The following is a 27,893-nucleotide window of genomic DNA, read 5'->3' on the forward strand; positions in this document are numbered from 1 at the left end:
TCAAAAGTTCAATAGTCATTTACTAAAAGTAGCTACTCTGTTGGACAGCACAGATATAGAACATTCATCTCTAAGTGGTCTACTCGACAGCAATGAAACCACTGATCAAGGTCAAAAATCTCTCCACTGGCTCTGGAGACTTAAGAAAATTGTGATCTTGACCCTTGAATCAGGAATACTCACAAGCAAATTTCTAGATAATAAAGACAAATGTCAGGACATTGACGACTTGTGCCCATCTTGTATAGAAACACACATTTTCTTTAACTGGCCAAGTCATATGCAAACAGTAGAGATCATTTTGAAACCTTTGCAGATGACCACATTTGCTGTGCAGAGGAATCCCAGGTGTACACACCTGCATTTGATGTTTCTACTATACATAACGTACTAGTCAGTGTGGTTCATTTTAGTTGTTTGCACTGCAGCAATTCTTCCCATTTATCAGACTTGCTACCTTCTTCCATTGATTGAAACTAAGGCAGAAGGTGGAGGATATGCAAAGTTCAAACCAAGAGGCTTGCAAATAGGATGTTACTAGACATCTTTGGTGAGACCAAATTCACAGTCACCAACTCATGATTGACATGACATCTGACTGCTGCAAATACTTTTTCTTGTTCCAGAGAGAAACACGCACATACCACACACACTTTCTCTCTACTCAAAACTTTAAGCCTGTTGCAAGCTGATGTCTCCTAGAAATCAGCTAGCCAGTTCTAGCCCCTCCCTACCTCATTAAGTTTAATGTATGTGCCTGCACACCTGTATCTTTCTGTACACATCATGGAAGCCAAGATGAACAAGCTATGTAGAAAAATGGCTCCAGAAACCTGGTGACCCGATTTCTCTTTAGTCCATCACCTTTTTTTTTTTTTTTTTTTTTTTTTTTTTTTTTTTTTTTGAGAAGGAGTCTCTCTCTGTCACCCAGGCTGGAGTGCAGTGGCCGGATCTCAGCTCACTGCAAGCTCCGCCTCCCGGGTTTACGCCATTCTCCTGCCTCAGCCTCCCGAGTAGCTGGGACTATAGGCGCCCGCCACCATGCCCGGCTAATTTTTTGTATTTTTAGTAGAGACAGGGTCTCCCCATGTTAGTCAGGATGGTTTCGATCTCCCAACCTTGTGATCCACCCGCCTCGGCCTCCCAAAGTGCTGGGATTACAGGCATGAGCCACCACGCCCGGTTTGTTTGTTGAAATAAGTGCTGTCATAACTGCTTTGGTTTTATAACTCCTCAGCACATTTAATGAGTTCCCCATTCCTAACTGGAGAACTTAGTATTTGGAGCACCAGGTGGCATCTGGCTAAGACCTTTTTTGTTGCGGTTAACTTTCATTATCTTTTTATGGGAAGCTTTAAGAAAAAAAAAAAAACTTTCTAAATTATTATCTGTCAAGATGTTTTAGATGTGTCTTCTCCAGGACCGATCCAAAGAATAAACTTTAAAAGATAAACTTGTTTCTTTGAATTGCTATGCAAATGATAGCATATTCACTGTGAAAGTTAACTGTGCCAGAAGGAGGCAGAAAGATATTGAGACCAGTGTACCTACATCTTCAAAGAGCGTTTTTGTAGCTTCCCTGCTTCATCCATGTCTTATTGTATTACTTAGTTTCATGAGGCCAAATGCCACGAACCTACCTTTCCCTGTCATGATTCTGCTGTTGCATACCTTCTCACACACTACTTTGTCCTGAGTCACCCCTTTATAGTGATGGTGAGAACGCTCACCTCAGAGGATTATGGGACTGTGTGTTCTAATTAGAACCTGAATAGTCCTGTGTTAGCAGTGGACACTGGATCCTGTTTAATTGTGCTGAGATCATTGTACACTGGTTGATGTATCATTGCGGTCCACTGAGCAAGCAGCTGTTATTTTCACAGTTTGATCATCAACGCTCCACTGAACACAATTCCTTTTGAATATGCCTATTTGCTCGTCCTCTTTGCTTAATTGAACAATTGCAATTACTGGTACATACAACTAAATGTTAATTTTTTCTTTTCAGATTTTTTCTGTTAATGATTTTATTTACCAATTAGAAGACTATCATATTTTCCACACCAAACAAATTCTCCATCTGAAGCAGCATGATATATAACCATGTGATCTCTTTGACCAAAAAGAAATGTTCAGTCATTTTTGTAATAATTATGTAACATTTAGACAGCTAAAGACAGTCTTCAATAACATTAGTGGTTAGACAACCAGATAAGTAAGAGATTACTAATAAACTTTCAATCAAAGGGTGACTTAATAAATGTAAAAAGGAGAGCATTTACTTAACTTTATAAGAAAATAAGAATTGTTCGAATAAAATTTAAGTTAATATCTGATAAAGGTAAAGCAGAATCAATTTTGAAAATCTGGAAAGTTCAGCAAAGTATAAAGAGTGTTTAAATAATCCCCCATAATCCTCCCCACCCCAAGACAATCACCATTAACATTTAGGTACATTTTCTTCCCAAGGCCTCTAGGCTCTTCTTTTGGGATATGCTTACGACCGCTAACCTTTAACACCCCGCTGGGGTTGGTGTTCCAACCCCTTGTTTCTCCACGGTGTTTTTGTACTTTCGCTTTGATACTAAGCTTTCATTAACCTCAACTTTAGCTCAGTAGATTTGGGTAACTGCTGTTCTGGTGCGGTGTTGCCACTGGGCGTCCCTGCAGTGGGCTCTGCTGCAGTCCTGAGTCACATTTCTCCTTGTGTTTTAGGGTGGTTATGCTGCATACCGCTACGCCCAGCCTACCCCTGCCACGGCCGCTGCCTACAGTGACAGGTAAGGGTCATCCTTCTCATGCTTGACAAGTACTTGGAAATTAACTTAGTTGATGGGAGAGGAGATTCTTGTATGGTCTTGGTGAAACTGCATGACTGCTGGGGAGGTAGCACCCCAAAAGTTAGGTCCCATGGTGAACATGAACTCAAGGCCCCATAGACAGAGGGCAAATGCTTCAGCCCATTCTCAACTACTTTCTCTGCTAAGACACAAAGAAAATGATAGCCTTGTCCCTGTGTAGTTTTTAACATCTCTTAATTCCTGTGACAACACAGCTTGCTCACATACACATACACATACACACACTCTGTACAACCTTCTTATGGTCATCTATGTGAGACTGTGGTTTCATCTAACTCATAGGAAGAAAAACAGACCACGATCCTACAAGGTTTATTTCAATTTCAAGTCCCTTATTTCCCTTTTTACAAGGTCTTATACGGAATAAATTATTCCCTCCAATGCATTTTTAAATTTTGAAATAAAGGAGAGGGAGAGTGTCCCTGGCATTCATAAGGAGATTCATTCTTTCTGGCAATGCCCAGTGTCCAATCCTACAAACATAAGTCAACTTTTATTTGTAATGCACACCACATGTTAAGGCAGGCAGTGGAAGGAACCCAGTGTGTTTGAGAAGTGCAGCAGTCAGAATGGATGGGCAAGTTGTGGGCGGGTGGGGTGGAAATGAGGGGCTTCTATTACCCAGGCTTAACAGATGAGTTGGTTCCTGAAGCAGCAAGCCGTAGCTACTTTTGTATGGTTGCCTTGAAAAGGAAAGTGTGTGTTTTCATATTGAATGCAACTCCTTGGCTCTGTTTTCTGAGGACATAAATGTGAATGTTCAGATGCTCTGCATGCACAAATGTCATTGAGGGTGCTTATTTTGGTAATGAGTCCTTTATTTTAAAAAATACGTTTCATGAATAAAACAATGATAACAATTTGCATGTGTGGCTGGGGCATGCTGGGTCAGACAGGTAAGCAGGCGATGTATTTGACTCCTGAATGGGAAGTGTCAGCAGCCTCTGGTGCTCCTACGCGGCCTGTTGTGATGTAGTTCCTACCTCGGTTTGCTGTGGTGTGCTTTCTCTGCAGTTCCATTCCATTTCTCACGAGATGTGCTGTTAGCTAATTGTAGAATTATCGCAATATAATAAAGCAGAGTAAATTCCTGAACCCTAAAAGCGGCACTTTGAAAACCCCATGCATACACTTTTAACAAATGGTTCTCGGTAAGATGGAGTTGAGATCTGCTGTCTGGTTCTATGCGGGTATCTTCTTATAAGCAGCCATAACAAGTTCTTAGGGCTGTAGGGGGCCTTCAGAGAAATCCAGACAATTGTCAAGACAAGGTTCTCAATACATAAATTATACATTGACCCAGTAATCAGTTGCCAAGATGCAAAATGTGTTTCATGTAAGTTGTTATCTTCAACCCACTGACACTGGATTAGAAAAGTAGAGAGGGTCAATAAGGCTAATAAAAAAATACTCAAGATCATTGTACAAATGAAAAGGTCTAATGTTATTAAATTCTGCACTGAAGATTCACAAAGTATCAATTGCAATGTGGTTCAACTGCAAGCCTTAATTATTTTTTATGAAAATATCTCTAGATGCTACATTCTCAAACACCCACTTTGCATATAATTATAATCACAGTAACTTTAGCCTGCTGTATAAGAATCTTAAAAGGATTTGAGTATCTTGCTTTTCAGTATAAGTGCATCTACCCCCCCAAGTTGAAAAAAAAAAAGATTAACAAATATATAACTTAAATTGCCTCCTTCAAGGCTGGTCTAGACATTTAAAAAATAAACAACATATGATACTATTAGAATTATCTGAGATTCTGGCCAACTCTACTTGCATTCATCTAGACATTTTTAAATTTCTACATTTTGGAACACCATATGTGTAAAATCTGTTATTTTGATATTATTCAGATTTCTCATTGGCAACATGTCCCACTGAAAGATTGCCCTTGTTCTTGGATTGGTAAATCTTTAATAACTGCAATTCTAACTTTAGTACCATAGTTTCAGCTGAAGAAACCAACTAACTATTCTGTTGTCCATATAATTGGCTTCTTGTTGTTCATTAGAGAAATTTGCACATTTGGTCTTCTTGGTTGCTGTGGAAATTGATAGCTATCCTTATTTAAGTTTATCATAAGCAAGACACTTGCCACATATGGAATTATTCATTGAAGTACATTCATTAAGTAAATGGACAGAAAGCAATCTTTAAAGTTGTATTTCTGAATTTTTAAAGTGTCTATTAAATGGTGCTACCTCCTTTTATCTTTAATAAATGGATATTGAGAAGGAATACCTTTTTATAAGACGACACTTTTAGGGAAAATGTGAAATTATCAGCATAGCTTTTGAATCTAGATTGAAGATGCCAAGTACCTAGAATTTCTCTCAGAAGTAGCAATCGTGTAACCAGTTATTTTTATATCATCACAGCATAGAATAAGTAGTGATAGATTCTTAGTTCCTCTTCTGTAGAAGACAGGCAAGATAAAGAAAAACTTAACAAAAGAACTTCTTCAAAAACAGGAAGTAAAATCAGCAGGCATTGAGAATGTTTTGGTAATGCTCTCTGGCTGTCAATTGATCAAAAGAGAAACAGCAACAAACTTTCCCTGTAATCATGAGATTCATTCTTCAGACGTCTTGAAAGCAAAAGTTTGATGTCCCCAGTTGGTAGGATTTCACCTTTTATCAGCACAAATTAAGCCCTCATCAAATGAAAGATTCAGGGACCTTTGAGAAATATTGAACTCCAGTAACCTCAGGACTGTCCAGAAGGTCCTTAATGGGCACCTTGCAACTCCCTGCCCATCATCTTCTTGGTTAAATGATCACATGCTGATCATCTCGGAGCAACCTGAGAGTCTCTGAATGTTGACCTCCAGAATGAAGAGCATCTGGTGTGGGCAGAGATTTCCCCAAAAGGAAAATACCTCACTGGACTAGGTAATTTTAGAGTCTCATTGACAAATTTAGTGGGAATAGGTGAACATCTTATCTTGGCATTTAGCAAACATTTGGTAAGCACTTGACCTCACCAAATCTTTATTTCTAATCTCACTTTGATTTATGCAAAGCCAACTGTCTGAACTCTCAAAGGAGAACGTTTTCTGAGCTTGAACCAATTGAAGCATGGCAGAGGGGCCTTTGGTCATCCGGTCATTGCATGCCACTTGGTGTTGCTGATGTGTCTGTGATACGTTCTGGATTGGACAGGTCCATCACATCAGCTTGATGAATGGCTTGCTTGAATTAAGCCTGGGGGCAGGCTTCTCTTTATTGATTGGCTGATGGTTTGTGTATTATGACTTTGTTGTTGTTGCATCTTGAAGCAGCCAAAGTGGGAGGTTGGGGGCTGGGGTGGGGGCGGGGGGAAGGCAGTGGGGGTAAGATTCCCTGTTTGATCAACTGTGCCACAAATATTTGGGAAAATATGATGTGTACATAGCTTTGATGAAAATGTTATCTCCCCAGACAGACAGACATTTGTCATGCTTGTCCTGCTTGCTAACACTCTAACATTTCCTAATGATCAATGCATGAAAACGTCCCTCCACATCAGGGGAGAAAGTAGTTAGATGCAGACTGCCTAGAGACTAAAGCAATACAGAGTTTTTCTCTCAGATTTCATCACAATCCGATTACACTGATAGTTACCAGGGGCCATTTCTTCCACATAAAACATGCATTTCTTGTAAAGATACATGAAAGCTAAGAAGCTTTTGACATATAGTAGCACCAGGCCACACAGATATCTCTAAACTGAGCAAAAGACTGCAAAGCAACATAGTTTTGTTTTAATGGATACCTCTCCCTGGTTTTTGAGACCTTAAACTTTCACTGCTAATGTAGAGATAGAAATTGCTACTTTTATGTGACAAAAATGACATATTGGCTCTGTTGTAATAGGTATGAAATATGTACATACATCAATATAAATTTTATATAGCTCAACTTAATAGAAATCCAAATAAAATGCCATATTATCTAGCTCTCTGCATACACACATGTACACACACACACACTTACTTGTGCCTTGGGGCCTCACAAGGGACTCGTAAGTGTATTCAGGTAAAGCTTAATGCAAAGAGACCAGGGCTTGTTAATTTCAAGTGGTCACAAACTGCATGCTAGAAAACATAAGTTAAATATGACATTCATAACCTATGAATAAAAGGTTCTGTTTCAGACAGATTTGTGTTTCTTAGAACCTAGTAAGGATAAGTAGGCATATTTTGGGGTTCATACAGGATTTAGTCTTATTTAAAAATTATATAAGTGACAGATAGATACATACATACATCCATATGCGTACACATACATAGATGCGTGGAAGGATGGGTAGATGGATAGATGGAGATAAAGCGATAGAGGTGGGTGGATGAATGGAAAGAGGGAAGGAAGCAAGGAAGGGACCATCTTTCTGCCCTCTAATAGTTCATAAGCTAAATACAGAAAATAAGACTAAATCCTTATTATACAATCTTCAAGCTGAAGTAAAAAAGTAAAAGGATTTGAGTTGATTTCCATTAGTGCAGGCTACTCCCTATTTTAGAACTTTATTTTCTGGCCTCAGATTAAGTAGGAGAGAAATGCTGTCATGAAAATAGACAAATAAGTACATTTACAATGATATTCAATTTTATTTGGAGTCTTTATCTGATTATATAGGCTAAAATTTAAGGGATTGTCAGCATATAAAGTGTATGAGCATCCTGAATAGAAAATGTAATTTACCATTTAGGGGATTATTTCTGTAGGAAGGTTAATTTTTTAAAGAGATGTTTTATGGACTTTTTTTTTTTTTTTTTTTTTTTTTTTTTTTTTTTTTTTTGCTGTGGGTTGGAATACAGAAAGCTGAACCTGTGGATAATTTGAAACCCTTAATGAAAATAGATATACAAAAAGCAAAGGGGGTACTTGCTCTGCTTTCTGCAGTCCTCTTATCTGAACCAAGTTTGATAAGGATTGAAAATATTTCTAGCTAAACAGCAGCAGCAGCCCTTATTCTTATTCTTCATGATGTGTGGCAAGCAGAGATCTCAAGATCTTATTCTAGTGCCATATTGAAAGCACTATCTCCCAAGGCCAGTTCAGGGCCTGGCAACCACCTTTGATGGCATATTTACTGGTTTATCAAGACAGAAGAACACTGACCATGTAATATGGTCGTCAACCCTCTTTTCTGGGAAATAGGCTGAATCCATTCTTCCTTCTCACTGCTGTTAAAGATTTATAAAATTAGAACAATAGCAAATGGTAGTTTTCATTTTAGACATCCCATTTTGTTTTTCATGTTCTTACTTGGCAAAATAAACATTGGCAACTTTATGCTAGACTCCCTATCATTTCATTTACAGTCGCAGTCTTTGAGAAATCTGTTGGAAAAATATAGTGAGAGCATTGTAAAACATGGCCATGCCAGAGATGGTATTGTCAGATCAACAAGGGACTGAGGGTGGAGTTCGTGGAGGTTCAGAATGGATGGGAAAGTTTCCCATGCCATCTTCCTAGCTGGAATACAGACTCAGAGGCAGGGAGAAGCCACTTGAGAGTTTGAGTCTAGGCTGTGGAATCAATACGTGGCAATAAACCGAAGTCCTACCTCTGTGCCATTTTTGATGGTGCTTTGAAGAAGCTGTTCTTGGGTTTTAGTTTCATTTTTAGTCTTTTATTTTTACTCATCCTGATGAACTGTTGGGTTCTGTAATTTAAAAAAAAATCTGTCAAGTTGTAATAATGTAGCAGAAATGAGTCACTTATGCCTTTATTTCTATCCTTCTGTGCCCCCCTGTGTCTAGAAAAGCATGTCCAGGTTTTAGTTGGAACTCCAGGTTGAGTATGTGTACATCTATACATAGCTACATGTATATACACACCTTTTATCTTGTTCATTTCAAGTTTACTTTCCTAATAGATCCATTTTGTGTTTTTGTTTTTTTGGGGTTTTTGCTAATTCAGGTCCTCCTCAGGAAGAAAAAGTGAAACCAATCGTCCTAGCCAGCTTTAGGATAATAGAAACACACACTTATACCTGTGAGATTCACAAGTATAAGCAATAATAATAAAAATAATATATTTATATTATATATATTAATAATATAATAGAAACACACACACAGCTAAACAGCAGTAGCAGCCCTTGTTCTTATTCTTCATGATATGTGGCAAGGAGAGATCTCAAGATCTTATTCTAGTGCTGTATTGAAAGCAGTATCTCCCAAGGCCAGTTCAAGGCCTGGCAACCACCTTTGGCAAAATAAACATTGGCAACTTTATGCTCGACTTCCTATATTTTATTTAGTCTTATTTAAAAATTATTTAAGTGACAGAGATAGATACATACATATATCCATGCATACACATACATAGGTGGATGGATGAATGGAAAAAGGGAAGGAAGGAAGGGACCATCTTTCTGCCCTATAGATATATATGTTATATATATGTTATATATATATGTTATATATATATCTATCTATATGTATGACAGTTCATATATATATATATATATATATATATATAAAACATTGGTCCTTAGTGATTTTGATTGTGTATTCTCCAAAAAATTAGGATAGCTAAGATAATTCTATTTTCTCCTGATCTGCTCTGTAGACTGTCACTGATTTCATTTGATAAGTATGGAGATGGCTCTGAAATCGTGAGGAAGGGAAGGTACATCTCAGCTTTTGATAGTAGAGTCACTGTAATTTTTTTAAATTGGGTTTATGGATGCTGAGCTCTCAGTACTGAGAAGTAATATGGCTGTAACTGATATATTTCCTGAGTTTCTCTTAGTTTATAGAAATCACACACACACACACACACACACACGTTAAAAGAAAAAGTGTTCAAGTTTTTCTCTCAAGAACTAATTGCCTTTTGTCCATAATCTATAATGGCTTCCTAACAACTGTTATGCACTATTGGATGGATATGTAATTGAATCAGTTTAAAAAAAGAACCAATCCTGTAATAGCCAACAGACTGGACCAACAAGGAGTTGGGGAGAGATTAAAGGCATTTCCAAGCCCAGCAGAGCATAGTTGTCACAGTCATGTGGGTAGACACTTTTGCCAGTGACAAGACAAGGTGTAACAACTCCTTTGGTCATGTCATGGCCTAATTACACACTTTTTAGGTCGCAGATCATTGACTTGATAGGCCACAAAAAAAAAAAAAAAAAAAAAAAAAAAAAAAAAAGCGTATCTTTTCAGTAGCAGCATCAGGGCCCTTCCGCTGTGAAGGGTTTTAGAGGCAGGCTGGGAAAGCCTAATGCTTTCTAGGTGTAGGTCTGTTGAAAATATACACGCAAAGCCCTGTGAATGAGCCATTTCTATTGCTAAAAAGAACTTACATTCTCGAAGACAGTAATCCAGTAAAGCAGAAGATACAATCTTAGCTCATGAAGCATTTGTGGACATAGCAATAAAAATTAAACCCCTCCACTTTGTTTTTTGTTTGGGTTTTTTTTTGTCCCTAGGTAGTATACTATGGATGGTAGTATACTTATCATTTCTTTCAAGATAAGATGAAATTTTTCACTAAAAGTGTCTAATATTTCCTTTAAAGTTATCAAAGCAAGTTCTGACTCTACTTATCCCAAGATGAAATTCTTTTCTACAAGAATTGATTTCTATTTCAATGTGATTTATTTTCACATTTGTGTGTAGTACCTGCATGTAAACAGTCACTGGACAGAAATGACTTATTTCTTCCTTGGTGTAAATCAAAATGCTTGGATCCTCTGGAATTAGGCACTCCTCACAACTATAATGAACTTCATATTTCATTAACATACAAAACATTTAGAATAGGGGCCATGATCCGAATTTGAGGGGATGGGAGTCTGTGGGGCACAAACTAGGGAGAATATAAGGAGTAACTAGTCACTTTTTTTCCCAAGCTAATTCTTACTGCATTATGACGTGTGACTGTTCAAACAGATTAACAGTTTTCTGATAGCTGAAACATAATCAAAGCCAAGTACTCTTCTCATAATTATCCCAATCAATTTAGATTGAAATGCTTTGGCCTGAGATTATAGAAATAAGCCACGTATCTGATAAGCTAAATCAGTGGTTCCCCCGAGTCTGGGGGACGTGGAATTTAAAGAAAAAGAGAAAACACTCATTGTTAGATGCTTCTAGCATCCTCAATTCTTTCAATTCTTGTCTTTCATGGTTTCAATTTTGTAATTTAAAATTTTAGAATGTATTAAGAGATGAACTTTTTTCCACCATTTCTGCTTTGTTATAGTGTTTGTGGATGACTACTACCAAACAGAATATGAGCCCAGGCAGTGGGAGTGGAAGTACTTTAATAATTCTTTCTGGACAATACTAGCTTCCCTGCTTTTTCAGAATGATCGTTTTCCCGCTATTTTTGTTTTCTTCCATTTCTGTCTCCCAAACTTAGAAAATGAACAAATGGGGGGAAAGCGGGATGAACTTGTTCTGTTTTGAAATTTCAAGATTTGAGTGGATCATCTAAAAAGCCTGCAGAGCCTTGCCTTGTATAGTTTTCAGACGAACACCATTGGCCTCACCAGGAGGCTGTGAGAATGTAGAATCCCAAACCCCACCCCAGCCCTGCTGAACCAGAACCTGCACTTTCAAGATTCCAGAATGACTGGTGTGAAGTTTGAGAAGCCCGGCTCTAGAGAACAAGCTTCTATTGTACCCCGATATGCCATCAATAATGTTGACAGAGGATTGTCCCATCACAAACCTTGTAAGAGATAAGAGGATTTATCTTTGTAAATTATTGATTTATTGCCATTGCCTCTCTACTCTCCCTTCTTCAATGAGAAAGAGCTATCAACAGTTAGCATCCCTCAATGTCAGTTCCATTGTGACTTCTTCCCTCTCCTGGCCCAAGGCCACAATTAATTCTTTACCCCAAAACATTCATGGACAGAAATAGTTATTGATGCTAACATCATGCCATTAATTGCATAGATTTCACACAAATATAAAGTAGTACCTGAAAAAGTTCCATGTGATTTAACTTTACTGACACTCAGTTTTTTCCTGTGCTAAATGGAAAGCATGGTACTAATTAGAATCAGAAAGAGATGAAGAAGGTGAACTTTATAAACCAAAAAAGGTGGTGCAAATGTTATCAATAACTCGGTTTCAGATTGACATATTTTGGAATGTATGCTAGTATTTGCAGTGAATATATACAGGCAGTAGCAAGTACATTAAATTAAATGCATTCAAAAGTGCAAGGTCATTTTTAGTCTAGACAATATCTAAGACACATTGTAGCACTAACCCTCTGGGAACCTGTGCGTTGCTTGGCACCCCAGGACTTGTAGGAAACTGTGTCAAGATTTGAAACAGGATCTTTTATTCTCATTGGACCTACTCTGATAGAGACATGCACTAGCAAATCATTGCTGTTGATATACAGAATATGATTACAGATTGAGATTTACACCTGGGTCCTGAATCTGTGAGTCTACTTACTACATGAGATAATTTGGGCAGGCTAACATTGAGCTAGTTGACACTCAACTGCCTCATCTATAAAGTGGGATTAATGGATAACCATTGCTTCTTTGGGTGGTTGTGAGAATTGCTGTCATGAACAGAAAGCCCCTCTAAGAGATCCTGACGCTTAGTACTCCGGATATTAGCAGCAACAGCATCAACTGTGGGAATACTGTGTTTTGTTCTTGAGTGAAAAGAAAAAAAAAAAGTTTCCTGTGGACACGGGTTTTATGAGTTAGAATAATTTTTTACTAAATACATTTGTTTTTGGTCGTTTTAAAATATTGACTTCCACCCTAGAAATAAAATAGGTTGGGGAATAGAAATTGGGAACCACACGATCAAATATCCTATCCTTCTTGTTCATCCTGTGCCTTGGATATTAACTTTTCTGCTCATGGATCAACTTAGGCCACCACACGTGCATTAGCTTTGTAGGAGACATGCCCAATCTCCCAGGATAAATCCAGCCTTCTAACTATCACTGCTTTGGATTTTTGTAAAACCAATTGCCTGCTCTCCTCTTTGGGTGGAGAGAGAAATGGACTTTCCTTTATGAGTCTACAGAGCAAAAAAAAAAAAAAAAAGCCAATTTTTCTACCAATAAGATGACTTCCACCAATAAGATGTTTCTCATTCAACCTGCACAAAAGGTCCAGGAAGGGCATGTACTATTTTTATATCTTTTTTTCCAAATGAAGAAACTGAGGCCCAGAAAGGTGAAGTGAATTTTCTAGTGGAATACAGCTTGTATGCAACAAGGCATGGTTTCCAGATTCACAGTTGGTTCCCTTTCACCTGAGCCTAGACAAGAAAGTCTAGTGGGAACTGGGGAGAATGTTAAATGTTGGAGGAACTAAAATGACAAAAGGGAACTGTTCAACGTCTCCAGGTAACGGAGATGCACTTGGGTTTGAATTTCTAAAACTCAGATTTTTTTGGTAGAATAGCCAAACTGGGGAGAGATTCACTGAGCTTATCTTCTTTCTGTTTAAGCTTCTTTATGTATATCATGTTAGCAACAGGAACTGTGTCTAAATGAAATGTTTTTAAGTGCATTTTCATATGTTCCCCCTTTTCAAAATGGGATAGGTGTAGAACCTTTGAGAGCTTTCTATAGTCAATCTGTTGGGTTACTTGTCTGTGTATACCCTGTCTCATTCTACAGTTTGCACCCTGTATAGAAGTACACATGACATATTCTAAAGTATGAATAAAAGTGACAGGGCAGGTAAAAAATAGGAATCTGAATGGGATTTGTACCATTCTGGAGTAGAGTGTTAGTATTATATGTGGGCCAAGGAGGTAAGATACTGATTGCCAGCAACCTCCCTTTGAAGGTGATAAAACTGAAATATAAATTACATTATGAGTTTCCAGACAGGTAAGTCCAAGATACTCCAGTGATTTAAAGGCTATGAGCATAGCATCAGACCCCTTAGACTTAGCTCAGTGCCTGATAAGTAACAAGTCCCTCATTTACAATCTGAGGGTTGAATGAATGTGAGTCAACTATTGGGCAAGGTTGGCAATATGAATTTTAATAGGTGCATCATATCTGCATATTATGTTTAATATTCAGAAAACACTCGTGGCTGAGTTCCATATGGCACATGTAGCAACTTTAAGATGAACAACAAGAATAAACCGATTGTGAATTTCTACCTTAATTTTACGTGAAAAAAAAGCATCCTGATAAGCATGATTATAAAACAATTACTACAATTACTAGAATATATAATTAGCAATTAAAATGTTAAGTATAAAATGTCAAAATCAATACTAGTGCAATTTACTTTAAACCCAAAAGACAACTGTTTCCTGCAGAGGCAAGATACATATGTTCAGAGAGGTATTCGTACAGTGAGACATGAGTTCCCCATGCTGGCTGACAGATGAGAATCACCCCCAGGGGTTTTTCAGGCATATCTGTGCATGAGAACCACTCTCAAAAGATGCTGAACCTAAATGACTGGGGTATGGGCCTGGTCCTTAGTATTTTATTTGAAAAATAAAATCCTAGCTGAATAGTTGTTAAAAAACAAAGTATTGGCTGAGCAGTCAGGGTTAAGAACTTCTGCCTTATAAACAAAAGATATCCCAATACCTACAGGTAGAATTGGATTTTGTCCCACTACTATCTTGGGGCGTCTTGGCTGCTATCTACCAGGCCAGAAGACCAACTTCTCAGCTGTAGGGATTGCCTAGCAGACATCCTTGGAAGGTTTAAGAGTGTGTGTGTGAGAGAGAGATTCAATATTCATAGCATTGGATAGAATAATCTTGCTATAAGTGATATCGATCCTGAGATCTATGTAACAATAGCAATGTAACAGAATTAAGAAGCCAAAGAATGTGAAGTAACCAGAATCTTTACCAATAAAATTTAAATCAGCATTATTTGATATGGGGTATGTTTGCCTCCCACCTGCCTGCACCAAAAGTTTACTCTGACTTGGTATCTAGCCTCTCATGTCCCCTCCAGCAACATGGGCTGGCTACTATTTTAATTTGACTCTAAGAATTAGCCATGGGTAATTTTTCAGAAGGAAAACTGCCAAGAGATGAGATTTAGCCTAAGGAACAAAAGTGGGCTATGAGGGTGATACGTGGCAATCCACAGGACTAATTTAAATGTACCACCAGCTGAGGCAGAGTGTAGAGGCTTGGTCTATAAAAAAAAATCTTAAAAGGTCAACCTAGTGACATAAGAGTGAAAAGAGAAAGACCATGGTGTATGCCATTTCATAATCAAGTTGTTAAAGCAGAGTATGTTTTTAATTCTCTCAATTATACTCAGAGGAATTCAAATTTTTTCTCAGAGGAACTGGAGATTCAGAATATTAAGTTACTCCAGAGACATCACACCCCACTGCTGATTAAATACCTGCTACATGAATGTTTCCCAAGAACTTTAGATAGTAAAAGCTTGGGTGTAGAGCCAAGCCAACTGTGTTCAGGTTTCACCTCTACCACTTAACATCTGCTCGCATTATATAACTTTTCCATGTCTTGGTTTCCTCATCTACAAGAGGAGGATAAAAAGAGGGATTATAAGAAAAATTTAATGAATACATAGGTATGACACTTAGCAACTTGCAGTCATAAGTGCCACATCAGTGTTGGATAGTAGACTTTACAGCCAGCATTCCCATGAGCCAGGACAAATAGTCTTCTCCCTTAAACTCAATTTAGCCATTTCTTCATTTTTCATACATTTGTAATCCTTCCTCTTTTCCACCTCCAACCAAGCCTTCCCAATTTAAAACAATCCTCCTGGGACAGGTGAGCTTTGAAATGAAAATGGGAATGAATTTTCAGGGTTTTCTCAGCAAGGTTGCCCAAACTTCAAGGTAAGAAGTAGCAGGAGGCGTGATTCCCTCACAGGAGCACCTGCTACCTAGAGCACAGTGAGAATGGGTGCCCTGTGGAGCTGATCAATATGCAGGCCCGGTTCTTATTAAGTGTACAGATTACCAGACCTCTCTCCTGAAAATTGATTCAGGTGGTCAGGGTTGAAACCCAGGAATCTATACACTGAATGAGCATTCTACGCAATTCTTCAGGGAAGTTTGAAAAATTTTGGAGTAGTAGAGGTAGAATATAGAAAGTTTTGGGTGACAGAATGGGTAAAGACAAAATTAGGGGCTGACCTCAAGGAAAAGTGGAAAATCTCAAGCAAAGATGATCTTGAGTAAATTCTTAAGAAATGGTCCAGTAAGAGGAACAGGTAAGGAAGGACTCAAATACCAAGAGTAAGACATGGCCACTGTAGAGCAGTTTCTCTTTCAGGATGAGGTTTAAAGTCAACTCTTAGAAGGCATCTAGAAACTGGAAGTACCCTTTCTTGGACACTTTATCAGGTTTCCATGATGGCATTGTCCAAAACCTAAGTAGCTAGGTTGCCCTGGAGGCAAGCATGATGGTCAAATAGAAGTTGCAAAAATAGAAACCAAAGTTGGAAGAAATTCAGTGATTCAACTCCCTTGAATCCCTTCCTTGAATCCACTTCTTTGAGTCTCTTGAATCCCTCTGCCTTGGCGTCATATCACTGCTTCTCAGCTGTGGCCATCTATTAGAGTCACCTACAGAGCATTTTCTGAACTACTTTCCAGACCCTACCCCAGGATCAATTAAAGCAGAACCCTCAGAAGGGGGCCCTATCACTGGCACTCTTACCATTCAACTCCACAAGTAGTTTTCAAATGAAGAACATTAGCACATTAGAATCACTTGGAAGTATTTAAAAACTGCTAATGCCCGAGACCCAGTTTCGGGGGTTACCATTTAACTGGTCTTAAGTGTAGCTTGGTAACCAGAAATGTTTAGAAGTGCAACAGTTATTTACAATGTGCAGCCAAGGTTGGGAAGGACTCAGTCACACTTGCTTTTTTTTTTTAATCAACTAAAGAACAGACCAGTTTGTGGAAAATCAGGTGCATTTTGAAGTTTAAATCCATGGGTCTGTGTTGAGAGAAAACAGCACAACAGTAGGGTTTGCATAAGGAGACAGACCCTGGTACCAGCCTTCTTTCTTCCCTGAGAGGTAGCCAGCCCACTGTTCAGAATATACCTGCATTGTTCTGATCTTTTAATTTTTCCTTAAGTTGTTTGGATATAGCAGAAAAATTTGTCTCTGTGATCATATGTGACTACTCGATTGTCAACTTCTAGAAGTCGAAGGTCTCCTGGGTTTAAGAATAGTGGGGGTAATATGTAAGAGTTAAAGATTAAGCCTCCGTAATCTGTGTACTCGTAGGTTCAGTATCATTGGTGTCCGATTGACTTAATAGTAAAGGAGGGGTTATTGATTTCGTCTGTTAGATACAGGATGTGCAGGCATGGAAGGGCGATCAGGACTAGGATGATTGCGGGTAAGATAGTTCAGATGGTTTCTATCTCCTGGGCATCATAAATGATCCATTTATGGGCCCTCTAAGTCAATAATTTCTTAATGTTCAAGGTGAAACAGCTCTATATAAAACGGCGTATCATGGTGGATATAAACACCAACATGCAATCTCCACTTAGAACTCTACCAGAGTTTTTCTGTTGTCCTGAAAATGTAAGCCACCCCAAAGCCAATCTGTGATTTTACAGACATTTCCTGTTAATTGCACTTGTCAATTGATGAAAGCATAGTTCAGGGGAAGTGGTGATCATACAGATTGAATTCATGGAATTAACGAACTCTATAGAAAGGCACTTTTCTGATGCCTTATGGTGACCTTTCTGGGATGTAATGTGATTACGTGGATTAAAAAATAAAATAGTACAGAATGGATACATCCAAAAAATACTTAACTGGTAGCCATTAACTCCTTTTGGCATTGCTGCAGAGTCCATGGCACGTTCTTTTAAATGTCACTATTATTGAGAACTCTGTGCCTTGAAATATATGCAAATTCATAGTCAAAAGTAATCTAAGCCAACTCTTTTGAAGAGGGCAAGTTGTCAAAAGGGAGTAGTCCATTTAGTTCTGAAACTTAGAGATCAAAAAGACCATGGGTAAAACAATAAGTAAAAATCAATACACATAGGTTTTCAAAAAATTGGGGGAAAGAATGAAGGGATAATGAAAGGAGGGAAAGAACGAAGGGAAAGAAAAAATAGAAAAGGAGAAAAGGAAGGAGAAAAGGAAGGAGAAAAGGAAGGAGAAAAGGAAGGAGAAAAGGAAGGAGAAAAGGAAGGAGAAAAGGAAGGAGAAAAGGAAGGAGAAAAGGAAGGAGAAAAGGAAGGAGAAAAGGAAGGAGAAAAGGAAGGAGAAAAGGAAGGAGAAAAGGAAGGAGAAAAGGAAGGAGAAAAGGAGAAAAGGAAGGAGAAAAGGAGAAAAGGAAGGAGAAAAGGGTAGGAGAGGAAGAAGGAAGGAAGGAAAAAGGGTAGCTTAAGTGCATAGTATCAAAAAGAATGTTTTCAAGGACACAATCTTACAGTAAATTCTGAAAGAATTTAAAAAACCAAGCCTAGTTTCTTACAGGGCTGTTTCCAATCATACTGGCAGGTTGCACTTTAAAAAGTTCCGTTTGTTCAGTCACAGTTTTACATATATTTTGTCTCCAAGTAGCTTTCCTCATGTCTAGCACACTGGACAGTTCCTTAGGGAAAATTGCAGAAAGGGAACACAAGCTAGCAATCTCATCTAGGATTAGGGAATAGAAATTGGGTAGAGCTGCCCCACCCTCCTGCCACAGATATGTGAATGTCTAGTGCGAAGACCTTGCCCCTTTGGATAAACCAGGTCGTCATTCTTGCTTATGGTAGCATTCTTCTTGTGAGCATTCTGTAAATAGAGGTTATTCTAACTGCTTGTTTTGTGCACCCCAAAATACCATACCTGTAGTTAGGAATTCCCGTGTTATTACCCCTTGTATAAGCCAAAGGTGAGTAAATCAAATACTCAACAAAAATATCTCATTTTTCAGGGATATTAAATTTTATTGCTCCTCAAAACATAGGAAATCCAGGGCCAGATATTCACAGGGTTCAAAAAGCCTAACAAAAAGATAGTCCAAAATCTTATGATGTTAACTTTTGTCTTAAGCCATAAACTTAGTTGTGACTTGTTATGTAGAAGTACTAAAAATGCTATTCTCAAAGCATGTATAATTTGTTTATATTTTATTGGCGTAGAAATGATTAGAGTTTAACTGAATGTGAAATTCTAGGGAATATTCAAAATGGCAGCTCTATATTCCACGGTGTACCTTTTGCAACAGTAAAACTTTCTTAAGATGTTTTAAGAAATGTTCAATCACTAGATACCTTTTGAAGCACTGAAACATTTGAAAAACAACCAATCACTCTAAGAAAAAAAAAATGCATTTATCTTGGTTCTTGATGATCCATAGGCATGGTAAAGATGTAACCAGTGAAAACCCAGAGCTCCTGTACTGCTGCTGTTGAGGCATTTAAGAACCTAGGCAACCTCATTGTGCCATTTTTATAATTTGCCTGATACAGACGATCTTATTTCTAGAGGAATAAGTAGTACCCCTGAATTAGAAGACATTGCATTGTGGAAATGTCACAGTTGGAAACATCTTAAGATAGTTTTATCATCTTTCTGGATTTACTAAAAGTAAAATAGCATTTTCTATTTTCGTTCTTTTTAATACTGCATCATTAAAAATAATTTGGACAGATAGGGTTTATTTCAATTGAGTTATCTTAACTTTATGTAGCTAGCCTGGTTTGATGAGGAAATTATTACCCTTAACACATCACCATATAAAATTGTCTTCTGAAATGACAGCACTTTCTTAAATTTTTTTTATGTAAGTCTAGAATTTTATAATTTTTTTAGCTAGCTGTAGTATACTGTATTTCCTAATCAGTAGTCTCATTTTAAAAAGTAATCTCTTTAGCATAGAAATTCATATAAGCACAATTTGAAATGCTTTAGCGCCTTAGAAACATACTCTGGCATGTTTTGGTAACACATAGTATTAATATTTGGTGCAACAGCTTGTACTTGGTCCATATTCTGACATTACCATGACTTTAAGAGGTCCCCGCATGCTTATTTCATGATCTTTCTAAACTGAGGTACATCAGCACATTTCCTTGCAACATCCATTCACAAGCAGCACCCTTCCCTCCCCTCATCTGTACACATCAAACCAATTGGCAGAGAGCACATTTCCCCCTGAGCGAGCAGTATTGTGAATTTTATCTTCTCTTCCAGAAATCAGTTCGTCTTCGTTGCAGCAGATGAAATTTCTTGTAACACCTCTGCAGGTAACAAACATTGCTACTTCTTGATGCATCCATCCAAGTCTCAGTATCCTTTTTTTTTTTTTTTTTTTTTTTTTTTTTCCTTCTTCACATGCTGCAGTTGGTCACTCTAGAAAGTTTAAAAAAAAGTTCTTATATCTTTGGAGTACAGCTGAAACCTTGAGGCTCTGCCATGTAAGACATTAGGCATTTTGCTAACTTTGATGTTTTATTTCTGGTTTTAATAATACATGGTCCAGGAAAGTAAGACGATGTTGAATGAATCCACAAGAAAATCTAACAGTATAATCAGTGTTCTTTTGGTGAAATACGGAACAGGGAGATTAGGTACACAGACGTATGACTTCCATGTTTTTTGACGTATTATGTCTGGGTTAACAGAGATTGATGTGTGAATTATTTGGGATCTTTATGGAATATTAGAGGCTGTAAAAGACTGAATCTATAAAGCTAGAGGCATTCGAGAATATAATTATCTCTGTCTTATAAGAAGGGGATCTTCATTCTATTAGCCAAAGATCCTCTATTTCCTTTCTTGTAAAACATCTTTCAAGTAGCAGAACTTAGACCAAGTCTTTTGGTTTTGAAACCAGGACATTGGCAAATGGAAATTGAATAGCTGCATGATGTATCTGTCAAAATAACACCTGTCTTTTTTCTTTCACGTGGTTCAGAACAGTTAAATTTGTACTTTCATTAGTGTGGAATTACATGCCAAGATAGGTGAGTGCCTTAACACTAGATTTTTCCTTTTGTTTTTGTTTTTTTAAGCCTAACCTATGACCAAAACAATCACTACGAAGTCTTGCCAATGCAGTGCTTTCAGCCTGCGAGGGAGGACGTTACAACTTATCACTACATAACTGAGCATCCCATGACCTTCAGACACATACATTAAACTGAATCTTAGAAATAGACACTCATCTGTTACCTCTTATCAATGGTGCAGTAAAGAAAGGGTTATGTACCAATGTTTCACTCCCTATTTACCGCCTTTGATGAGAATAAATGAATAAAAGGAAGCACAGAGAGCTAGGAACATGCACCCAACCATCTCTGTTCTAAAAGGCAGGGTCAGTTTTATTGATATGGTCAGCCTCAGCCTTTATAACGGGTTTAAAGTCTTACCCGGTGAGTTCAAGAGGTATGCATGATGCATGCTGACATTTTAAAGCAATGGTATACTCTATTTCTATAAAACCCCTTTGATAGGTCCTGCAATTTCCCTCTTAACCCCTAGAATTCATGTCTCTGCTTCTCACTGTGAGAGGTGGCAACATCCTTAACACTTGACTAATGCCCAATGCTAGATGCAATGGTTAATTGAATTGCTGGCAGTGGCAGGGGAATGTTCCCGCAATACAACAGTTGTTTAACATTTTCAGAGCCTTAGTGGAATGGAGCATGCAATGAAAAGGGAGACTGCTTGGAATGGGAGGTAGGGGTGGGGATTAATGTTAATTTAAAATGTACATAGGCATCATGTGTAGATGCCTCAGTGCACTAGAGCTTCTGCCTTCTGTTAACCCCTCTGCATGTTCCAGGTTCCAGTATGTTAGGTTATATTTGGACATCTTAGATCAAACATGAAAAAGATTGATTTTTGCCCCGTGACTTAATAATCCCTGCCTTGTAAGCAAGTGATCCACACACAGTATCTCTAAAAAAGGCAACAGAAAATGAAAGTTTGCCTGAGTGTGGTGTTTCCATCTACCTAATCTAGATGGCTGCTCAGTAAATTCTTAATGAATTGCGATTGATCACCTTTCAGATTGAGATATCCCTGTTCCTTCGATGGCCATTTTAATGATGTTTATGCTTCATAAGGTTCCATTTGAACTCTGAATTTTGAATGAAGCATGAAAAAGGAGACACCCATATCAATCAAATGTCAGATTATCTCCCAACAAGTTCACTCTCCTCATAGAGCGAAAATGAAAAATCATAACGGCTCAGTCAACAAAGGTTGTAACTTGTGGTTTCAATGAAAGCCTTCTAGGGCATCTCCTACACGCTAAAAAAAACCTGCTTTGGGAGGCTGAGCTGGGTGGATCATGAGGGTCAGGAGTTCAAGACCAGTCTGGCCAACACAGTAAAACCCCATCTCTACTAAAAATACAAAAATTAGCCGTGTGTGGTGGGGTGTGCCTGTAATCCCAGCTACTCAGGAGGCTGAGGCAGAGAATTGCTTGAACCGGAGAGGCAGAGGTTGCAGTGGAAAGAGATCGTGCCACTGCACTCCAGCCTGGGCGAAAGAGCAAGCCTGTCTGAAAAATAAATTAAATAAAATTTTAAAAAACGGCTGTGCCCATTACCTACATTCTAAACAGCACTACTGTAAATGAGGTCTCACCTCCTTATAAAAACATTTACTTAGGGCAGGTTTATTGAATCCTACTATCTACTGGATATCAGAGTTTGACAAAAGACAAGTTCTTTTTTTAAATGGAGAACAAAAAATCAACATGCTTAACATTTCAGTGTGGGGCTTGATGGATGTTATAACTGAAATTTGTATAAAGAGGTGTTATTGTCACATTGATACCCATGGTGGATGGGCTAAGCACAGGCAGTTGTCTGGGGCTTAGGGTGGAGATGAGATGAAAATCATTGAGTAGTACAGCAGCATTTCAGGATTTTTTTCTTCCAGCTTTCCAAATAGCGATACCTTTTACATGGGTCTTTTGTTGAGTGCGCCAACATGTCTGGTCTGTTTTTTGTAGCTACATAGAATAGCCATTTTGCATTAACATTTGTGATCTATGAGACTATCATCTTTACAAGGATATTTTCTGACCCAAGGGTTTCAACAATGGTATTTGTTTTGTTTTGGTTGATCCGAAAGAATGTGTGCTCTGTTGGGTATCACTTGGGACTAAGCTTTTAACAGGGTGGGACACCTCCTAATGCATCCAGCTTGCACACTTGAGTAGTTTCTCATTCGGTAATGTCAAGAACTTTTGATGAGTTGGATTCTGCCAGAGATGGCAAAAAGGGGGAAAATTATTTTCCCTTCTTAGACAGGAAGTCTCCCCTCTGTGATTCATTATGACTTTTCCAGGGTGGGCTAGTGATGTAGTTGTAGAAGAAGGATCTGGTATGAGAACAGAGGCTGAAAAACAGGTTACTTGTTTTGATCAGTGACTAGAAATTCATTTTAGTTGATTAATATCTTGAGTCATTGCTGGGTGTCAGGAACTGTTCCAAAGCCCTGGGGACATAGCATTGAGTGAGTCAGAAGCCCTCATCAAAAGACCTTCATTGTATTGGAGAACAGATCCCAAACCATGTATATGAATAAGCAGATAATACACATGCATAGTAAGTTGTGAACTTACTATAATGAATGAAAAAGCAGGGGAGGAGATGGAAAGTAAGGTGCAGTGGTATTTTAGACTCAGTGATCAGAGAAGGCCTATCTGAGGGGGTAACATTTGAGCAGGGATCTAAATAAAGCGAAGGAGTGACCCATGAAACATAGCAGGTGCAAGACCCTGTGGTTGAGGCATACTTGAGGTGTCCAGGAGTAAGACCATCCAGTATGGTCCACGGACGAGTACAGGTGAGTTTTATAGATAACATCTAGGAGGTAGCCAGGGTCAGAGCAAGTTAGGACTTGGAGGCCACAGAAAATTTTGGGGATTCTAAGAGTGATATGGAGGCACTGGAGGGAGGGTTGTAATCTGACTTTAAAGATCAGATAGACTAGATCAGGAGACCACAAACTGCAAAAAGAAGAAATAGCACTGAGAGGGGATGGGGGAGGCCCTTACAGCTGTCCAGAGAGGGGTGACAATGGCTTGGGTTACAGTGGGGTGGCTGTGGGTGAGAAATGGTCATGTTTAAGCTGTGTTTTGATGGGAGAACAAACAGGACACGCTGGCAGAGTAAAAGTCTACAAGGTCGAGTCTGTTAAATGTCCACTCCCCCACTCTTTTTTTTTTTTTTTTTTTTTTTTTTGAGACGGAGTCTGGCTCTGTCGCCCAGGCTAGAGTGCAGTGGCCGGATCTCAGCTCACTGCAAGCTCCGCCCCCCGGGTTTACACCATTCTCCTGCCTCAGCCTCCCGAGTAGCTGGGACTACAGGCGCCCGCCGCCTCGCCCGGCTAGTTTTTTGTATTTTTTAGTAGAGACGGGGTTTCACCGTGTTCGCCAGGATGGTCTCGATCTCCTGACCTCGTGATCCGCCCGTCTCAGCCTCCCAAAGTGCTAGGATTACAGGCTTGAGCCACCGCGCCCAGCCCACTCCCCCACTCTTGTTCTAAAGGACTATTAGTTAATTCCATGGAGCACCAATGCTTTAATCCCCGAGGAGAGCAAACCCTTTATCCCTGCAGTAATAGTCCCTTGTAGGGGCTTTGCTGAATTCTCCAGGGATAATGGTAACTTACCGTCATTTATTGAGCAAATTATGTGTGCTAGTATGATATAGATACATGCCTGGATATGTATAATGCATGTATATGTGTATGTATATACACATATACATGCATGTATAGTTTATCACGGCAGCTCAACGAGGTGTCCTGCCCATTTTGGAAAGTGAAAAATAACCTACTCAGGGTTCAGAAACATTTAGTAGCTTGCCCACAGTCACACAGGAGTCCATCTAATGCCAAAACCCTTCCTCAGGGTCACACTGCGTCCACACAGTCCTTTCTCTTTGCCCTCGGAACTTTTGACCTTCTGACTCCAGATGGAATTCCACCTTCCCCAGTATGCTATCTTGCTCTTATAAAACTAGTATTTGTGAGTTGGATGACAAAGTTGTTACTATTTGGAAGAGACCAAAGGGCACTGAATGGTTCTCTAGTTGTTGTTCCACTGGAAGTTTATTTAACTTGGCTTGTCCCCTTCAGGCAGCAGGCATATGTTTAGTTGTGTGTGCTGGGAGTACTGGTGTAGTTGTGGGGATAGAGGTAGCAGATGTCAGGTCAGGAAGCATGTTGTGTATTAAGGGAAGACAGAGTTAAACAGGCCAAGTGTGTTATAGGTTAATTCACTAGACGTCTTTTTGCTGCAAGTTAGTGGCTGAAAATCAATTAACAATATTCTAGTCCCTGAAAACCACCAGACAGGTTGAAATAGTTGTTTTAGACAGAGTCCAAGTGGAAAGCTCCCAGCTATCCCCTACCCAAATGCCCAAAGGGTGTGTGAGGGACTGTGTGTGTGTGTGTGCACGCGTGTGTGTATGTATAAAGGGGTAGGTGGAAGCTGGGACTCGCTAGCAGGAAGATATGCCCCCTCCACCATGCCAGGACCTTCCACCACGCATTCTCTTAGCAAATCTGGGGACACATTTCCATCTCAGTTCCTGATGAGTATGGGACACAACCATGTGGGGTTAGAGTAGGGGTCTGCAAAAAAGTCTTGGCCAAGTGAACACATCTGCAACAGCTGTTGAAACTGTCTTCTGTGGGACAGGTTGTTACCCAGGTTACCAATTAGAAGCAACTTCAGGGGTACAAGGTGTCACCAGCTCCTTTCATTCTTCTATCCCCACTTCTCAACCTATACACGCTGGCAGCTGCATTAAAACTTTAGGTAATATTTAATATTTAGAAGAAGTTTCCAAATTGGCCATTCCTGTAATTGATCCTTCAGCAAGTCTCATCTAATTGTCTTTCTTGCATTTTAGTGATTTGATTATTCAGCAAAGTTGTCATGCAGTAAATTGATTTGTGGCTAATTGGTCCGTTTCCAATAAAGTGTGATATGTATTATAATACGGGAAGTACAGGGAGCTAAGGGGGCGTATAAGCAAAGGAACTTAGGAAAAATACTCCCACTTATTGAGAACCTTCTGTATATGAGGCATAGTCTCAGGCTTGCTACAGCTACATGCAGTAAACAATACCCTATAAAAATAAAGTGTGTTTAATCAATTTATGAAAATTAAAGATGTCTAGATAGTTTGAATTAGCCTAAGTGGGAAAATGCTGAATCCATGCAGAATTTTTAAAAATCGAACAGTGCTTATCAAATTCTAGAGGAATGCATTGCAAGTCACCTGGAGAACTTGTTACAAATGCAGAGCCTGTTTTGTCGTCTTCCCCTGCCCCTGAGATTCTGATTCATAGGTCTGGAGAGAGCCTGGAAATCTGTATTGTAACAAGTTACCCCCAGATAATTTTAATAGTAAAGATCTCACACCTTGGGAAACACTAACCGATCAATCAGGAACCTTTTGGAGATGGAGGAGTCTTTCATTGTCGCCCAGGCTGGAGTGCAGTGGCGTGATCTTGGCTCACTGCAAGCTCTGCCTCCTGGGTTCACGCCATTCTCCTGACTCAGCCTCCCGAGTAGCTGGGACTACAAGTACCTGCCACCATGCCTGGCTAATTTTTTGTATTTTTAGTAGAGACAGGGTTTTACTATGTTAGCCAGGATGGTCTTGATCTCCTGACCTCGTAATCCGCCTGTCTTGGCCTCCCAAAGTGCTGGAATTACAGGTGTGAGCCACCGTGCCCAGCCAAACCTTTTCTTTTTGAGATAGGGTTTGTTATCCAGACTGGAGAGTTCACTGTCATAGCCTGATCTTAGCTAACTGTAGCCTGGACCTCCTGGGATCAAGCGATCCTCTCACTTCACCCTCCCTAATAGCTGGGACTACAGGCATGTGCTACCACACCCAGCTAATATCTTAGTTTTTTGAAGAAATGGGGTCTTGCTGTATTACCCAGGCTGATCTCATACTCCTGGCCTCAACTCATCCTGCCCCTTTGGCCTTCCAAAGTCCTGTGAGTACAGGCACGGGCCCACCACACCCAGCCAGTTTTTTATTTCAATGGTAAAAAGAGCACACAATAGGACTTGCTAAAGTTGTGTTCACATGTGGCTGTGGAGTCCTTGAAATGTGGCCATTCCACACCAGGATGTGTTGAAGTAAAAAAATTCATGTTGGATTTCCAAAACTTGATACTAAAATTATGTAAAATATATCATTCATAATTTTGAGTTACACATTGTAGTTATGACAATTTGAATATTCTGGAGAAAATAAAAATGAGTTCACCTTTTACTTTTTAAAACGTGGTTACTGTAAAATTTAAAATGACATGTGCCTCACATGTGTGGCTTTCATTATAATTCTATCAATCCCATTTTAGAACCACATTTCATTTGGCTTAAATGAATATTGAAAGTGTGTGTCCCCAAGAACTGGTCATTTGGAGGTGAGGGATGTTCACAAGGAGTTAAAATGTGGTGACAGATAATCTGAACATTGTCAGTGTCTTGATCTTGTATTTTAAGATTGCCTCCTGGTGATAGGTGGGTTCTGTAGAGGGAAATTTCTTGCAGTTCAGGACCCAGAACCTCCCTCCCTACTTCTCACCCTGCTTGTTTTGTCTCAGATTCTTTGATCTGCTTGCTTTGAGGATGGGAGATGCCAGTACGTAAGACTTTGGATCGTCAACCCAATTCAGGGGTAGCTCTGACACATGTATCCCCCTGGCTTTACCGGGAAGCTCACTGATCCCACATAAAATAGACAAGAAGCAACAGCTGATACTTGTTTGGTCCTTAACTGGTAACCATAACCCTCCTCTCACCCTCACTATAGCCATGTACTATCAGGATGCACCATTATCATCTCCATTTATAGATGGCATAACTCAGAAGAACTTTGAGATAACTTGGCAAGAAGTAACAGTCAGGGTTTCACTCTAGACATTGTGACTGAGGGATCCCCAGGCTGCTGTTCAACCCTGCTTCATGGCAGGGTATTGAAAATCTCATGAGGGATACAACTTGTTATTCCTCCTGTGTGGTAACATGTAGCTGGGGTGCCATGGTGATTTCAAAGGACAGTAACAATTCTGTGTGATTTTGGTAGAGCAAGAG

General features: G+C 39.2%; 1 protein-coding gene across 1 annotated transcript in view; it reads left to right on the forward strand.

Annotated features, from left to right (window-relative positions):
• Window positions 1-27,893, forward strand: part of RBFOX1 (RNA binding fox-1 homolog 1) — a 2,485,336-nt gene that overhangs the window by 2,446,134 nt on the left and 11,309 nt on the right. Inside the window, 2 exon segments of the mRNA XM_074028822.1 lie at window positions 2,716-2,780; window positions 20,000-20,052. Coding sequence (XP_073884923.1) covers window positions 2,716-2,780; window positions 20,000-20,052 — 118 coding nt within the window.

This window comes from Macaca fascicularis, chromosome 20, assembly GCF_037993035.2.
Source record: "Macaca fascicularis isolate 582-1 chromosome 20, T2T-MFA8v1.1".
In the NCBI taxonomy this organism is placed as follows: domain Eukaryota; kingdom Metazoa; phylum Chordata; class Mammalia; order Primates; family Cercopithecidae; genus Macaca; species Macaca fascicularis.